The sequence below is a fragment of the Rhinolophus hipposideros genome, assembly GCF_964194185.1.
Source record: "Rhinolophus hipposideros genome assembly, chromosome: 19".
Classification (NCBI taxonomy): domain Eukaryota; kingdom Metazoa; phylum Chordata; class Mammalia; order Chiroptera; family Rhinolophidae; genus Rhinolophus; species Rhinolophus hipposideros.
The window spans coordinates 44,538,275-44,555,545 of NC_138065.1; the positions used below are offsets into that span (position 1 = coordinate 44,538,275).

The window sequence follows — 17,271 nt, forward strand, 5'->3', positions numbered from 1 at the left end:
ATGCTCCCTTTTAAAGCTGAAGTTTTAGGATTATGAGTTGACTCAACTGATTAAGACGGGGTTTGTCCCTTTCCTCTTTTTCTTTCTTACCTGTTCCCCTTTCCAGGAAGATACCATGGAGGTGGAGGAGTTCCTGAAGGAAGCTGCAGTGATGAAGGAAATCAAGCACCCTAATCTGGTACAGCTGTTAGGTGAGGACGCGTGCCAGAACGAACGAACCACAGGTTTCCTCAGAGATGCTTGTCCCCAAACCCTATTATCTCCACATCCTTCTTTTGAATCACTGTGGTAGAAGCTCCACGTGTCACTCTCCTTCCATAATGGTTGTCATTTTAAACAGCAGGCTTTGTGTTTAACAGTCACCTACGAAACAGTGGTCTGGATTGATGGCAATGTGTAGAGCCACCCAGCTGTGCTAATTGCCCCCGATTCAAAGTTCAGAGTCACTCAGAATGAGTCCAAACCAAAAACTTGCAAATTAATTTCATAAAACAAAGAGACATTAAACAAAGGACTGTTGGGAAGCAGCAGATTAAAAATTGTGACCACACCCATTGGTTTACCATTACCAGCAGAAAGTGCCATGCTCTGAAAGATTAGCTGCTCACCTGTTCAGGCCACAAAGAAACCTGTGTTTGCACCCTTTGCCTTTCTAAACTAGGGCCGCTTTCTTTGGGTGTTTAAAGGAGATTCTTGTTGGTTCATTACAATGAATCTGTCATGGACCAGTGAAACCTTTGACTAGGGAAACAATTGTAATCTTTTTACAAAGCATTACAGGCCAGGTTCACATAATCTTCAGCATGGGCACAATTGCAGTTGCTGTTGAACAAGCACTTATTAGCAGCAGTTGAGGATAGGAGTTGTGGGCAGAACGCTCCAAATTTCAGTTGTCCTGACCTCTTATGGAATTAACAAGTAACTCTGCTTTTGCCCAAACAGCAACTATGCAGATGAATATGAATTTCCAGGATTATATAATGGAAGTAGATAGTCCTTTATCAACCAACTTCTTAACCCAGCTATATTATTTCCAGAAAATTTGATGGCAAGGAGGGAAAAGATACAGCCAAACTACTTTCCAAACTGTTGCTTATTTTTTTTTTTTAAAGTTTCAGGTGTACAAAGCAATCTAATAGTTAGACACATCCCTCACAAAGTGATAACCCCCCCCCAATCTGTTACCCCTCTGAGATCGTATATAGCTGTTACTAATACCATTGGGCTAAATTCCTTATGCTATACTTTATATCTCATGACTAGGTATAAATACAGAGATAAAAAATTATAGTTGACATTCCATATTCAACTTAAGCTTCACATGTATAGCGCAATGATCAGGTATCTACACGACCCATGAAACGATCTGCCTGATAAATCCAGGGCCAGTCTGGCACCCCACATAATCTTTATAATATTGATTATATTCCCCTCACACAATCTTTACAACATTATTGATTATACCCCCCCATACCTGTTGCTGATTCTTGCCTCAGTGGTTTGGAGTAGTAAAACAAGCTTTATCCTTAACTCTCAGGTGTGTGTACTTTGGAGCCGCCATTTTACATCGTGACTGAATACATGCCTTATGGGAACTTGCTGGATTATCTCCGAGAATGCAGCCGAGAAGAGGTGACTGCAGTTGTGCTGCTCTACATGGCCACTCAGATCTCTTCTGCAATGGAGTATTTAGAGAAGAAGAATTTTATCCATAGGTGTGTAAAACCTGATTGCTTGCGATGAGCCATGAAGCTGCCTTGCTTGTTATCATGCGGGGCGTCCTGCGGGGTCTCTGGTCCCGCTCCCCACATAAGAACGCAGGATGTGGTGAGGCCAAAAAGGAACACCCACGGAGCCATAAGTAGGGGAGTCATATCACTATATTCTCACCGGCGGCATCCGCCTCTCTGCAATCCGCTAGCCCCCATTCTTCTGCTAGTATAGCCATAGCAGTTATATTAGTGGCCAGTGGCTCACTGGTTACAGCTGACGGCCAACTAGCCACAGCTGATGGCCATCCAGTCACAATTGATGTCCATTTACTACCTGAGCCAGCACCTTTCCATGTGAGGCCGAGAGCCTGAAAACTGCTTTTTGGGGCTTTGTCCCCACACTTGTCATGCAAATAAAGGGAAGAATGTGAGAACCTTCCCTGAAATTTTCAGATGATTCAGGAAAGTCATTTTTCCTTTTTACAGGGCCTGTTACAATGTTATTTCAAATTTATAAACCTACCGTGTACTCTGATTAAAGTATTAATGAGGGTCCTTTGCTGTTCAGGAGCCTTTTGCTCCATCTAGTGGCTTAATTTAAAATGGAGCTTTCTGTCTTAGAACTTGAACCCTTGTGGAGGAGCTCACCTGACACCTGCCCCAGTGAGCAGTTGCCCCTTGAACAGCAGGGGTTTCAACTATGGAGGTCCACTTATACACAGATTTTTAAAAATAAATATGTACAGTACTGTAAATGTATTTTTCTTATGAATTTTTTAGTATTACTTTCTCTACTAGTTTATTGTAAGAATACAATATATAATACATATAACATATAAAGTAGGCATTAATTGTTTATTATCTATAAGGCTTCTAGTCAACAGGAAGCTATTAGTAAAGTTTTGGGGGGAGTCAAGTTATATGTGAATTTTCAGCTGTGCGGGAGGGAAGGGGGTTCAATGCCTCAACCTACCGCGTGTTCTTTGAGGGTCAACTTATTTATGAATAGGAACCCATTTTTTGAAGCCTGCTTTATTCCAGCATCACATAACTTCCTCTAGATGACTGCTGGACTAGTGATATATAATTAGTGGTTTTCTAGCATGTCAGTGATCATAAAATACTACCATATCTGTCAGCACTTCTCAACTCTGCATGTAGCACAAAGCACCAAGAGTAGAGCATTCCTGACCATTTTCCTTACCACCTGAATGGACTCACATTAGGGTTCTCTTTCCCACAGAGATCTTGCAGCTCGTAACTGCCTAGTGGGAGAAAACCATGTGGTGAAAGTGGCTGACTTTGGCTTAAGCAGACTGATGACTGGAGACACTTATACTGCTCATGCCGGAGCCAAGTTTCCTATTAAATGGACCGCGCCAGAGAGTCTTGCCTACAATACATTCTCCATTAAATCCGACGTCTGGGGTAAGGTTGGAAGTGACATTTTCTGCATGTGTCATTTCTTTGTTTTATAAATGTTCTTAATTTTCTTTTATTAAGTCCAAAATGCGTTTATTGGGATGCTTCCTCACGCATCCTGATTCCGGGTGCTTTTAGTTTTTAGTGCCACTTCCTTCTGCAGGAGCACCCTTCTGTAAACCTTGCTTTTCCTCCTGTAAGCTGGCGGAGGACCAGGGAGCAGCCAGCACACAACACTGCCGTTTGTGCATGGCTGAGGCCGGGGGGTGATTTTATAGCCTCTTGGGCATGTCACGTCCATGAAGTAGGAATGGGGCTCTGCACAGGCGCTGCTTCTGTGTTTGCTCTTCTCTTCGTATGGCGAGGGATGCAGGAGACCCTTAGCGCGAGGCATGTTCTCATGGGGAAAGCTAAATGTTCTTAATTCTTTAGAGCTTCTCTTTTATTGACCAGTATCCTTTGTCTGTACCCACATCTTTCTTCAGTCATTCAGCAAACATTTATTAAATCCCTGCTATCTGCCAGGCATGGTACCAGGCACTTAGCATAGAAAGAAGTGTAAAGAAGAAAGTAAAAAAGTCTCTGCCTTCAAAGAACTCACAGTCTTGCTCTTATATTGTACTGGAGTTCTAATGATCCTCTCTCTGTAGAGCTCCCTGCTTTCTACATTGGGTTTTATTGCTTGTTTCCAGAACACTGGGACAGAGCAGCATCCTCTTTTCAAAGAAGGCATGCTGAGGGTTCACCTAGAATTTATCCTTGTCACGGATTTTGTTTCTACTGCCCTGAAAAGCAGTAGGATTTAGGAGAGCTCAGTGGACTCAACAGGTCTGGAAATTTGGATTGTGGGCCAATAGAAATAGTGGTAGGATTCTAAGTCACTGTTTACCAGAAATTTCAAACTCAGAAATAACCTGTGACAAAGTCAAGCAAATTCTTTTTTATAGCATGAATTTTATCTGATTTTAGTGAGTCCATTTTTATATTTACTCCTCTGATATTAGCTGACTTAAAAACTGTGAAACTCATTAACTAGATCACAGATTGTTCTAAGAATAGTTCAGTTATGCCCCAGACTTCTTATATTGTCATAGTTTATTCTCCTTTGTTGTAGTAAAAGAAATCTAAATAAAAAGTGGGAAATTTAAAGAAAACCATCCTGAGGTTTATACTTGAAGCGTTCCTGTGGAAAATACCTTAGAAGGATAAGTCATGCTCTAAGAATTAGAAGAATATATTTTGGGTAACTAAATGTCACCCAAAATTTGAAAGATAAGTTCCTAATGGTATAAGATAAATAATAAATCAGAGAAGAAACGTTAATCTTTTTCTTTCCCATCCCTTACACAGCTTTTGGGGTACTGTTGTGGGAAATTGCTACATATGGAATGTCGCCATATCCGGGGATTGACCTGTCTCAGGTGTATGATCTGCTGGAAAAAGGATATCGAATGGAACAGCCTGAAGGATGTCCCCCTAAGGTTTATGAACTCATGAGAGCATGTGAGTATTTTCGCATATTTTAATTTTGAAGCTTTAAGTCAGCGATTTAGGGTGATTAGTAAAATTAGAAACATTTTTCTTCTCAGTGTTGTGAGATTGAATTCAAGCTCATGACATAGAGCTGGTCACTGATCAGCCAGTTGGCGTATTGTGTGCTACACCATTGAGTCTTATTGGAATCCCAAGAATTGTTATCCAGTGTCCAAATACTGACTCAGTTTCCAAAACACATTTGCATGTTTAGTAGGATGAGGAAATTGGGTTTAGAGTTTAGGTAGGGGAGGACTGTTTTCAGCTAGACAAAAGCGATTGCTAAAGTCTAGGGAGAATACATGAAAGTAACCTCTGTGATGAATAAACAAAAGCATCTGACTTCTTGAAAATGAGAAAAGTAGGAAGGTGAGTCGTGAATTAAATTGCAGTTGTGTTTGAGCGTAAATCTTGTTTTCTCACTGAGCATTGGTATTACTTACTGCCCTGTCTTTGTCAAATGTAAACTCTAAGCCACTTCTTTCTGATTTCCTGTTACGTTTCTGAATATGTACAGCTGATGATATATCAGGTTAGAGTGAGTTTGAAGACAGGTTTAACTTATTTTTCCAGTGGCCGAAAACTTGCCATTTTCTTACCTATCTCCCCACCCCTCTTCATTCCTACAGTAGAGGGGATACGAGCTGAGGCCGCACAGAAGGACCGCCCTAGGAAGTGGGTTCCTTACCCTCTGAGTCTGGGAGCTGGAAGCAGCTGCCTCACTACTCATTGTGCACATGCTGTAACTCTGCTTACCAAGCACATGTCGTGATACATCGGGAGTGCCTCTGGATGTGTAATTCCTGCAAGGAGCTGATAATATTTCCTTCTTTTGTGACACAGGTTGGAAGTGGAGCCCTGCCGACAGGCCCTCCTTTGCTGAAACACATCAAGCTTTTGAAACCATGTTCCATGACTCCAGCATTTCTGAAGGTGAAAATGTGATGATTCACTGTTGGTGGCTAGTTCTGGGTGGTGGTGGTAATGGTGGTGGTAATCCCATTTCAAAAATGATAGACTCTTGTAGCGTGGGACTCCATTTCAGGATATTGAATTAATTCTTGGCCTTCGTTATTCTTGTTTTGCTTTTTTTTTTTGCTATTTTTAATATCTCTGTGTCTCCATATGTTTTATGTTGAAATTATATTTTGGTGCCAGCCCAGTGGCTCAGGTGGTTGGAGTGCCAGGCTCCTAACATAGAGGTGGCTGGTTCGATTCCCACATGGGCCAGTGAGCTGCGCCCTCTACAGCTAAGATTGTGAACAACAGCTCTCCATGGAGCTGGGCTGCTGTGGGCTGCTGAGTGCTGCCACAGGCTATTGTGTGCCGCCATGAGTGGCCGGTGGCCAGTGTGATTGGCCAGTGTGAGTGGCCGACAACTGCCTCAGCCGGCGGGGACGGGGGGGGGGGGGGGGAAGGGGGGGGAGCACAAGGCTCATTATATCAGAATGGGCCAGGGAGCTGTGTCCTACACGACTAGACTGAGAAACAACGGCTTGAACCAGAGTGGGGTGGAGGGAGGCAGAAGAAGGGGAAGAAGAACTATTAGAAATTATATTTTAATTAGAAATTCAGTCTCTTCATAAAGAGAATTAGTTCAGTAGTTCTTCAAGCATTAACACTTATGTTGGGAAGAGAAGAGGAAAAAATGAATGGGAAAAATATTACAACTCCCTGTACCACACCTACAAAGACAGAACCAAGTCATAGAAGCAATGTCCAGAAATTCCATTTCTGGAAATAGATTCTATGGAAATAAAAGGATGAACAAAGATGTTGCATCAGTGTAATTTATAATATTGAGAAATTATGACCAATCTAAATACCTCCTGGGCTGTTAATTATATCCATATAGATGAATGTTTAAAATGATATTCTTAAATATTGATAGGGAAAGGAGTTTAGAATGAGCATGTTATGATATGAACAGTGAGAACTCTTCTTATCTAAAAAAACAAGTGGATGGACACATATAGACAGTTTCTTTTGTGTATAATGCCTCTAAAATTATCTGCAAGAGTCAGACAGTACACTTGCTATAAAAAGAGACTATTCCTAGAAAGCCAAAAATACAAAATTCTTAATTATACTTGCCTATTAGACACTTGGATATAGTTCCATTTTATACACATTGTTCAAAATTTTCCTTTTCTTCATAATTGAACCGAGAACTTACTACATAAGTTTAAGTTTTAAAACGTTAGAAGCAGCAATTAGGCAAGCTGATTTTTGTCTGCTTCCCTTAGTGATTTACCACGTCTAGGTAAGCAGAAAGGGAACTTAACACCGATCTTGAATAATAAGTGTGTGTGTCCTAGCCCTGTGCTATGTGGAACGTCTGCAGGTTGGCGAGGACACAGCTGCCCTCTCCCAGCACTCTTCTTCTGGGTGTTTTTTTCCCCTGTGGAGTCAAAGTGTAGAAGTCATTTCTCTGGTACTTTAGTTCCAACTTTTAAGTTCTGTTGAATGCTTAGTTAAATATTTCTCTTTCTTTTGAAAATGTTACATCCTTTTAGAAAATCATCCCTTACCAGTTTTCAAAGCTAATTTCAATTCAGAATTGCTAAATGAGAAATTTTGCATTATTCAACCCATATTTGATTAAGCATTTAATCTGTGGCAAGGACTATGCTAGTTCTGAGGACACAGATCAGACAGTTCCTACCTCAAATGATGTATTTATTCGTTATAAGTGAAAGAAGCCTCCTCAAACTTTAAGGAATAGGAGAATTTATTGGCTCCTAAACAAACCATGGAAAAGCAGGGTCGTGCTAACCTCGGGTCTGTGGCAGCCATGCACTCAAGTAGCTTCAGATGTCCCTGCTTCCCAATCCCTCTCCTTCCTTCCCACAGCCACTCCCACCCAGCATCGCTTTAGCCTCAGAAACCTGCCAGTGGCAGTGGGCACAGTTGCCAGCACCCAGCAGTGTCAGAAAGGACTCTCACAGGCTTCACTTAAGTGCCATGTACCTACTCTTGTGAGATGTTAATTTTTAAAAACAATTACCAAAAAAAGTTGTAAAATAATTGTAAAATGTCACAATTTAGTTGATCTTGCTTGCTTTATTTTTGCTTAGGAATGAATAGCAGGGGATGTCTTTGCCTCAGTAAAAGCCCGAGAACCCATGACCAAAGTTTAGTCAGGGCGGCTAATAGGCGAACACCTTTTCAGGAGACTGATTTGCATGAAATGAAAGTAAATGGAATGCATCTACCCTCCTTTTTAGTACAGGGTGCAACCGAAAAAATAAAAGTGTCTGCAGACATCTGTCTGCTTTGTTCAGCCTCTGAACTGGCACCTGGTAAACAAGGATAGACTGATGGCTGGTACTGATGGCTGGTAAGCACGTGAAGCCCGCTCAGCATCACTGCTCATCAGAGAAGCACAAAACAAAACACTTACCCCAGAAAGGCTAAAAATTAAAACCAAACAAAAACCCTGGTAATGTAAAACTCTGGCAAGCATGCAGAATAATCACAACTTGCATCCAACGCTAGCGGGAGTGTAGATTGGGACAGTCCTTGGGGGAGATAGCTGGGCAGGACCCCACAAAGCTGAGTTCATGTGTACCCTGTGACCCACCAGTCCTGCTCCTAGGTGTGTACCCAGGAGGCAGTGCATGCAATTGCGAACCAAAGGATGTAGCATGATGTCCCTAGCAGCATAATAGCCCCAAACTGGAAACAACTGAAATATTCCCCCAGGGGAGAATGGGTGAATTTTGGTGTATTCACACCCTTGAACCAATACACAGCAGTGAGGAGAACACTCCTGCCCCACGCAACAGCGTGAGTCCACAGACGTATTGCTGAGCAAAAGAAGCCAGGCAGAAAAAGAGTACATACTTTGTGATTCCATGGCACATTTTAGTACTCTGCTCTTCAGTTCTTTCGTTTTCTGAAAACTCCTTTCCTCTGTCACGAAACTGTTCTTTTTATCAGTGCCCTTGTCTTCCTCACAGAGGTAGCTGAGGAGCTTGGGAGAGCCGCCTCCTCCTCGTCTGTCGTCCCACACCTGCCCCGGTTACCTATACTTCCTTCCAAGACCCGGACGCTGAAGAAGCAGGTGGAGAACAAGGAGAATATCGATGGCAGCCAAGAGGCCGTCGAAAATTCTGCTTCCAGTTCCGCACCAGGTACGGGCCCCTAGACAGGCCTTGGTTAAGAACTGAGCGTTATCATCCTTCTAGTCCCACTTTCCTGCCCATCTTCCCTGCGGAGAGTACGGCTGGCATGTGTTTTACTCAGCACGCTGGTCCTCACTCTGCGTTACCAGTGTGCGCAGTCCTGTCTGCGCCCTGGCACGTAGCCCTGCGTCTCACACCATTTCCTTAACTCCTGATTCCCAAACCATCTTTACACTTCTTCACTGAACCTGGTAGAGGAGGCCAGCTCGTGCTGTAGTTTTTAGAGAAAAGCTGAAGGCCGAGGTGAAAACCGGCAGGGTATTTCTTCCCTCGTTTATCCCACATCACACTTGGCACACTAATCAGTGTGGAATGGTAATGTATTTATTAGTTTCTGCTGAGTCCTGCTTACACCTGACATTTAGTAGATGCTGACAAAAGTCTTACAATTCAGCCTTAGTAACTCAAGTGTAGTGGAGTGACTTCCTGCTTTCACGTTACTGATTGGCCGTTTCTCATCAGGGTTCATTAGAAGTGCACAAGCCCCCACGGGGTCCCCAGCACTGCCTCGGAAGCAAAGAGACAAGTCACCCAGCAGCCTCCTGGAAGATGCCAAAGAGACATGCTTCACCAGGGATAGGAAGGGAGGCTTCTTCAGCTCCTTCATGAAAAAGAGAAATGCTCCCACACCCCCCAAACGCAGCAGCTCCTTCCGAGAAATGGAGAATCAGCCCCACAAGAAATACGAACTCACGGGTAACTTCTCACCTGTTGCACCTCTCCAGCAGGCCGAGGGGTTCTCGTTCACTCCTGCCCAGCAAGAGGTGAATCTGGTGCCACCCAAGTGCTATGGGGGGAGCTTTGCACAGAGGAACCTGTGTAACGACGACGGCGGTGGGGGTGGGGGCAGTGGCACTGCTGGCGGGGGCTGGTCTGGCATCACAGGTTTTTTCACACCACGCTTAATCAAAAAGACACTGGGCCTCCGAGCGGGTAAACCTGCAGCCAGTGACGACACCTCCAAGCCTTTCCCAAGGTCAAACTCTACATCTTCCATGTCCTCAGGGCTTCCAGAGCAGGATAGGATGGCAATGACCCTTCCCAGGAACTGCCAGAGGTCCAAACTCCCGCTAGAAAGGACAGTGTCCACCTCTTCTCAGCCAGAAGAGAACGTGGACAGGGCCAATGACACACTCCCCAGAAAACCAGAGGAAGGTGCTGCTCCAACCAGGGAGAGACCAAAAGCCAAGCTTCTGCCCAGAGGGGCCGCGGCTCTTCCTCTGAGAACCCCCTCTGGGGATCCAGCCATCACAGAGAAGGACTCCCCAGGGGTGGCGGTGGCTGGAGTGGCGGCTGCCCCGAAGAACAAGGAGAGGAATGGTGGGGCCCGCCTCGGCATGGCTGGCGTCCCGGAGGACGGCGAGCAGGCCGCCTGGGCCTCTCCGGCCAAGGCTGCGGTGGTCGCCCCCACCACTCACAACCACAAAGTGCCCGTCCTTATCTCACCCACTCTGAAGCACACTCCGGCGGACGTGCAGCTCATTGGCACAGACTCTCAGGGGAATAAGTTCAAGCTCTTATCTGAGCATCAGGTCACATCCTCTGGTGACAAGGACCGACCCCGACGGGTAAAACCAAAGTGTGCCCCACCCCCACCCCCCGTGATGAGACTACTGCAGCATCCGTCCACGTGCTCAGACCCCACGGAGGAGCCGGCTGCCCTGGCCGCAGACACGCAGGAAGGGGGGAGAAAGGCAGCTCCAGGGCCAGTGCCCACCAGCGGGAAAGCTGGGAGGCCGGTGATGCCGGCGCCTCAAGTGCCTCTGCCCATGTCTTCCATGTCGCCCGCCAAAATGGCCAATGGCACAGCAGGTACGAAAGTGGCTCTGAGGAAAACCAGGCAGGCAGCTGAGAAGATCTCAGCTGACAGAATCAGCAAGGAGGCCCTGCTCGAATGTGCTGACCTGCTGTCCAGTGCCATCACGGAGCCGGTGCCCAGCAGCCAGCTCGTGGACACTGGGCACCGGCTGCTCGACTACTGCTCAGGCTACGTGGACTGCATCCCTCAGACTCGCAACAAGTTTGCCTTCCGAGAGGCTGTGAGCAAACTGGAACTCAGCCTGCAGGAGCTGCAGGTGTCTTCAGCAGCTGCGGGCGTGCCCGGGGCAAGCCCTGTCCTTCATAACTTGCTGTCGTGTGTACAGGAGATCAGTGACGTGGTGCAGAGGTAGCCACTGCCAGCCTCGTGGGGAGATGCGCACGCCTCTGAGGGGAGAGGGAAAGGGACTCGTTTTCCTGTGTTGTTTGCAAAACACGAAAGACTGATACTTGAGTGTGTTTATGTGAAGTACCTCAGATCTCTGAGATCTCACGTTTACAGGTTCATCTCAAAAATAAAAAGCAAAACTCATAGAAGAGGGGAATTGGGTGGCGGTAAGGCTGGCGTGGACAGGAGTGGAAGCTGTACTGGACATCAGGGAACATGTGTGTCGTGCCGTGAAGAACCAAATCCAGCCCATCCTTACCCGGGATGACGCAAGGTGTTAGACAGGGCTGCCCGCAGCGGTGCCACGAGACTGCCCAGCCAGTGGGCTGGCTGTGGCCCTCGTACCACACAGAAGGGGACTGGCTTAGGGCTCCAACTCACCTAATGAGTTTGGTGGGAACAGCAGAAGGGGAAGCTGGGAATGTACCAAGACGTTTCATTCAAGGCTGTTGGAAGCAGCCATTAGCCATGCTTTCCACAGGGTCACTGCTGCAGTAAGAACTGCAAATCTACTTGCGAGAATTAGAGAACTGGGAAACGTGGCCTCATCCGTATGCGCCTGTCTTGTTTCCCACTGGTGTGTTCATTGGTGCAGGAAGTAAAGAATGCTGGGAAGTATAGTCAGGGAGATTGCGGCCTCCTCCTAAACTCTTACGTCAGCCAGCAGAAGTCCCTTCTCCCAGCCCAGCAGGACAGCATTGTCTGCTTGTTGGTGCCTGTCTGTAAACCACAGGCATCGGGGTCTCTACAGTGGTCTTCTCTGCCCCTCGCTGGGCAGGCCTTCCGTTATTCCTGGCAACGTTTGGGGCACGAACCAACGTGGATGTTGACATTAGTGGCCAGGGAAAGGCTCGCCCAGTGGATCCCTTTTCTGATACAGTGCCCCTCCGTAATGACATATTATGTAAGGGCGTGAGCAGGCGTGTATTTCTTTATTACTAAAATACCTGAGAAAGGGTCTCTTCTTGAAACCCAATAGCCAGGCCCAGAGGTCTGAAACTGAGGAGACGCTGGCTTGGTCCTCGTGGCTGTTCCTCTGTCCCTTTCTCCTCCCTTGTCCCCCGAGACCCAATCTAGGCATAAAATAGGGAGAAGCATTTTTTTCTCTCTCTGGATTTCAAATGAATCAAATTATCCTCACGTGCTTTCCTCCTCTCTCGTATCCCACCCCCACCAACATTGTGCTTGTTTGTAAAGATCATATTGGGAATCTCTTTGATTTATTTTAATATCGTATTTTAAGAAAGTATAAATGAAGGAACATGTCATTTACAGGGAATATTAGGTCCTGGAAACCCAATTACTTAACCCTCAGATATGTTTTGTCTTTGAAAAATAGGGCCTTTCCTTCCCTACTCATTTATAATAATGGAAGCTAATTAAGATTGCAGGGAACCGAATCTGATTAACCAATTGATATTCTCGATATCGGGTCTAATTCCAGTTACCACTTCATTCTGTTTTTAAAGCTTTATGACCCCCTTCTCCCAAGGAGAACCCAATACACAAAAATAAATACATTAGTTTTTTTCCTTCCAAAGGAATATTACCTTAGGAAGATAGGAATTCCACATTGATGGACAGTGAATTTTCTTCGTGGCCGTTGTCATCGATCCAGTCAAACCAGCTCCGTCTCCTAGTCTAGTAAACAAAGGTAACCATACGTCTTCTCATGGGTGTCTTACAAATATGGGCATAGCTACCCCTTGGAGAGCCCCCCTGGAGAAAGCTCGTTAGTGCAGTGTTACATCGAATGGTTTTTTTTGCTCTACTTTGCTCAGTAGCAGATTGTGACATTTAGTACTGCTGAGATTATATTAATGGGGCTAGCATACTAAGTTAAAAACTATGTTTTGGACAGAGTTTGGCCTCCTTGACCAAGGAGAAAGTGTAGTTTTCACCAGAAAGAGAGGAAACCTTGTTTCTTTCTTATCTTGGCTACTGGAAAGGAGGCCCCAAGCCAAAAGAAGGATGAGGGAGGAGACAGTGCTGGGTGCTCCTTGCAGAGGTTGGGTGACCTCTGTCTGTCACAGAAGAGGCAGCCCAGGCAGCCAGTGTGTGGTTGGAAGGGAAGACAGTCTCTTTACCTTGGATTTAAACCAGTGGTCCTCCCGTCTCCCCTTTTGCTTCTCCCCTTCATCATCCACTTCCATAAACTTGAAATCGTTTTAGCAATTAGCCTTTTAAGGGTGGGGCAGGGAAAGCTAAAACTTTAGAATATTATTATGCTGCTTTTTTTATGTTTATCCCTGTCGTTGTGGGATGCAAGTTGAGGGATTGTAATTGTTTTTCAGGGGATTTTTTTCTTTTTCTTTTTTTTCTCTAAGCAAGGGAGCTTAATCCCTGAGAGCTCTGGAAACAAACCTTGGAGGAGCCCTACTGAGTGTACGTCAGCTCCCTGATCTTCTCACCGGGGCACAGTCTGAGGGTGGGGGCTGTGTCGTACTCAGGGCGGCGCCTGGCACTGCCTGCCCACGGCGGGTGCTTGATCGGGTCACGAAGTGAATCGCTTTTCCTCGGCACTGTCAGAGCGTGAGCACACCCCACTCCGTGGTGCCTGAACTGGGACGTCAGCGGTGGGCGGCTCGGGGTTCAGGTTAAAGAGGCACTGTCAACTTATTACAGAATTACAGTTGAGGTTTTTCTTCTTCTACTTGGAAAGGACCAGAGTTTTAAAATTACCTTATGTAAATTTAAAAGTTTGAATTCAAAGCAGAGAAAACTGCTTCTAGAAACTAAAAATGTAGTTTAATTTTATCTAGTTTAAAAGCAAAACAGAGAGCAGGAGCAAAAGCCTTCTACAAAATGTTGAAAACTTTCTAAAGTGGTTTTGTACATAAATGCATACCTTTGGGCTACCGTAGCATGAATCCGTTCATGTACGATAATATGATGTCAGTTTGGATTTCTACCTTAAAATGCAGTATTTGGTGTAGAATACTTCTTCATTGTGCTTTACATGAAGTATTTTCTTAAAAGGCTTTGTGTAAAATTAAAATATGTATATTTTCCTACAGACTTCCATCGTGATTTTCAGAGATACAGCCTTAAAAAAATTGGCCGTGAGAAATTCTTCAGTGTTTTTCCAGACGACCGCTATACATTGAGGCCATTATGGTGGAGCCCCTTTGCCTAGCTGCAATTTCGGGTTTAAATTAGAATTTTCTTATAATTCAATTGCAAGTTGGCTAATAAAATAGTGCCCAGTTAGTTAATAAAACAGGCTGACTCTGCTCAGGCACCGCCCATATTTATTTAACTAAAGTCCTGGAGCTTTTGAGTTGAAAGGTTACAGTATAGATAGTGACTAAGAGTTCAGACTCTAAAGCCAGTCCAGAAGGCGAGTCATTTAACCTTCCTGAGCCTTAGTTTCCTCATTGGAAAACAGGGAGAATAAAAGTAACTACCTCAGGGTTGTTGTAAGGATTAAATGATAATCTATGTAAGATGCCCGGCTTGAGTGCCTGGCGTGTAATGAGCACTCCATAAATATTAACTTCCATTATTATTACTAAACAGTCCAGTGAGTCTTAGCCAGGAATGTGCAACCAAATCCCCTGCGGTGTTTTTTTTAAAAAAAACAAAAATCCCCACAAAACTGGTGCATTGATCAGAAGTCCGAGTGGGGTGCAGTGTCAGCCTGTGTGTTTCCAAGAATCCCTCCAGGTGTTTCCGCCCGCCAGCACTGTCTGAACACTTTTCTTTACAGCCTACGGAACTGGCCGAGAGGATGCGTAAGTTACTTGCCCATTATCTCAGAGCAGTTAGTGGCGGGTGGGCAGAGCCGAGGCTGGGGTGTGGGGTCTTGGCCATTCCAGCTGCCTTGTGAGACACTGCAGCAAAGTGGCTTAGATGGACAATCAGGGTGCAGTCTGCACGCGGCCTAAGCACACGCTCCTGGCACCTGACCTTCAGGAGCTTGAATGTTGAGTAATGGGGACACTAGCACAGCGGGCCTTCAATAGAGTCAGTGATTTCAAAAAGTACAGGGAGTCGTTCTTTGGGACAGACCTAGCAGCACAGCAGTCTGCACTTTGTAATAAAGAAATACCAAGTTGTTTTAAAACACCTAGTCCTACATTCCTTTTTCTTAAAACAAAAGCAACTTTCTTGTTCCATGTCATTTTAATGACTATGAGATAATGTATATGAAAGCACTTTGAGAAAAGTATCAAACGTGATATAACCATAAGGTTGTATTATTAATGTCTATTTAGGAAATGAAACAGTTGATTAGATGCTGATTGACTTACAGGTTTTTACCTGTCGGGGACCTGAAAATGCAGATCTATAAACAGTCACCTATGTAATTTGTGACATTTATAAATATGAAACTGCTACATGAGTATGTGCAGATAGAGTAAGTGTTTTACTAAAATTGCAGCTCAGTGCTGACTAACTTCAGAAAACTAGGGACCAACTTTCTGGTTTAATCGCAATCATTAAAAAGTAGCCGTGGGCACTCACTCCAGAACAGACAGGCTTTTTCCAGGGGCCTTGACTCCAGAAGAATGAGGCCCTTGTAGTTCTGAACATTTGTCCACTACATGTTCAGCCATTTAGCATCCTAAATGCGGGGAGTACACGCATTACCTGTTGGTGTTGACAGTGTCTTTTTCAACCTATGTCCTGCGTGGGTTGTTTTTTATTCCTTTTTGTGGGATGGGGGCATGGGTGTGAGAGGAGGAGACTGGGTGGCCCTAAAACCAGTGCGTTTGGGGAATGACTTAGGATTTCCTGTCAGTTATAAATGCGTTTGACATTCATCATCCGTGTTTATTTTTTTCTAAGAGTAACAGAACATAACACCTATTAGCTTATGAAATAAATGCCCACGAGTAAATAGCATTGGTGGCCACTTTTGAGTTTCAGCTACATTGCATTTTGAGGGCTCCCCTTACCTTCCGTTTTTGCTACTGATGTCACGGTTACTGTCAGGCCGGGCTCCCCCAGGGGTCCACATTGGGCCAACGGGATTGTGTATAGGTTTGTTCTTGAGATTTTGGGATTTCATCATCTTGCATTAACTTATTCTACCTGAATTTGGGGTCCATCTCTCTGCCCTAAGCATTTGTTAGGACCAGTCCTCTTTAGGCAGGTGGGTGTCTAGACATAAGTTTCTTCTTAGGTATTTAGTAAGACTCCAGCTGTCTATCTCTCTGTCTTAGCTTCTGTCAAACAAATAACTCAGTTCTTTTGTAAATGCCTGCTTCAATTTGGGATATGTGGCAGCAGGAGAGAAGCACGGAAGGGCAGCCCAAGGGAGCCTGTACCCCCGACATGACCACCCAGGAAAACTGCAGCTGTCTGTAGCCTGGCCGAAGAGGAAGGCCTTGGGCCGGTTCGAAAACCGGCCAGTGTTAACAGGCAGAACTATATACATCCTTGGGATTGCGTTTCAGTTTCAGTTCCAACTACCAGACTTTTAAAACTCTAGTGAAAGGCTTGCTCTTTTGGGCAGGCCAGTGGTGCCAGGAGTAACAATTTCCGTACCTGCTTTTAACACCGCACTCCCCGCCATTGCCGGGCCTCTGGTATTACCAGGGGAGCACAGTGCGGTTCAGGGCTGTGGAATGGGCTGCTCTCTGCGGCAGCCTGTCTTTCATGACATTTACTGCAATGTCCGAAAAGATGCGTTTCTGCTCTGGATCTGCTGCTTTTCGTGCCACCCACCCGAAGTTTATGTTCCATCTTGAGACAGCATGTGTGCAAGATGGTATTTCCTTCATTTCTGACTTAGTGTCCTAAATCCAAAGGAAGTCAGGGAAGGCTCCGCCCTGTGCTAACGAGGGTAGGGAGGCCTGGGCAGCCATCACTGCTGGAGGCTTTTGCCTTCGAACATGGCTTCAGGGGTTGTCTGCTGAGTCTATGGTGCACGGTTATTGAACCAGAACTGGTAGAAATGAACTTCATGGAATGGCCCCACACGGAGTGCAGATCTGGCAGACTGCCCCACTTTCCTCCATCCTCTTGGTGAGCTGGGGGAAGGATGCTCTAAGTGGACCCTTCCCTCTCCCCATGTGCACGTACTTCTTTGCTCCTGTTACAATTATAAGTTTGAAATCGTTTCTCTCTCCTAGAAAGAGTATATCCTTGAACCTCCCCATTGCGGAGTGACATGAACACAGTAGCCAGGCCCTGTTAACTCAGCCCGAGGTTCCAGACGGTGTGTGAACTGGTCTTCAGACCTGCGGACCATCTAAGGGAAAAG

At 45.4% G+C, this 17,271-nt stretch overlaps 1 protein-coding gene across 4 annotated transcripts in view; it reads left to right on the top strand.

Moving 5' to 3' along the window:
• The window catches only part of ABL2 (ABL proto-oncogene 2, non-receptor tyrosine kinase), an 81,308-nt gene extending 67,239 nt beyond the window's left edge, over positions 1-14,069 (top strand). For all 4 annotated transcript variants that reach the window (XM_081026167.1, XM_081026165.1, XM_081026164.1 and 1 more), the window contains 7 exons: positions 107-191; positions 1,538-1,715; positions 2,956-3,140; positions 4,485-4,637; positions 5,511-5,600; positions 8,630-8,803; positions 9,317-14,069. In XM_081026167.1, coding sequence (XP_080882293.1) covers positions 107-191; positions 1,538-1,715; positions 2,956-3,140; positions 4,485-4,637; positions 5,511-5,600; positions 8,630-8,803; positions 9,317-11,025 — 2,574 coding nt within the window. In that variant the 3' untranslated portion in view covers positions 11,026-14,069. The remainder of the gene's footprint in view (positions 1-106; positions 192-1,537; positions 1,716-2,955; positions 3,141-4,484; positions 4,638-5,510; positions 5,601-8,629; positions 8,804-9,316) is intronic.
• The last annotated feature ends 3,202 nt before the right edge of the window (positions 14,070-17,271 follow it).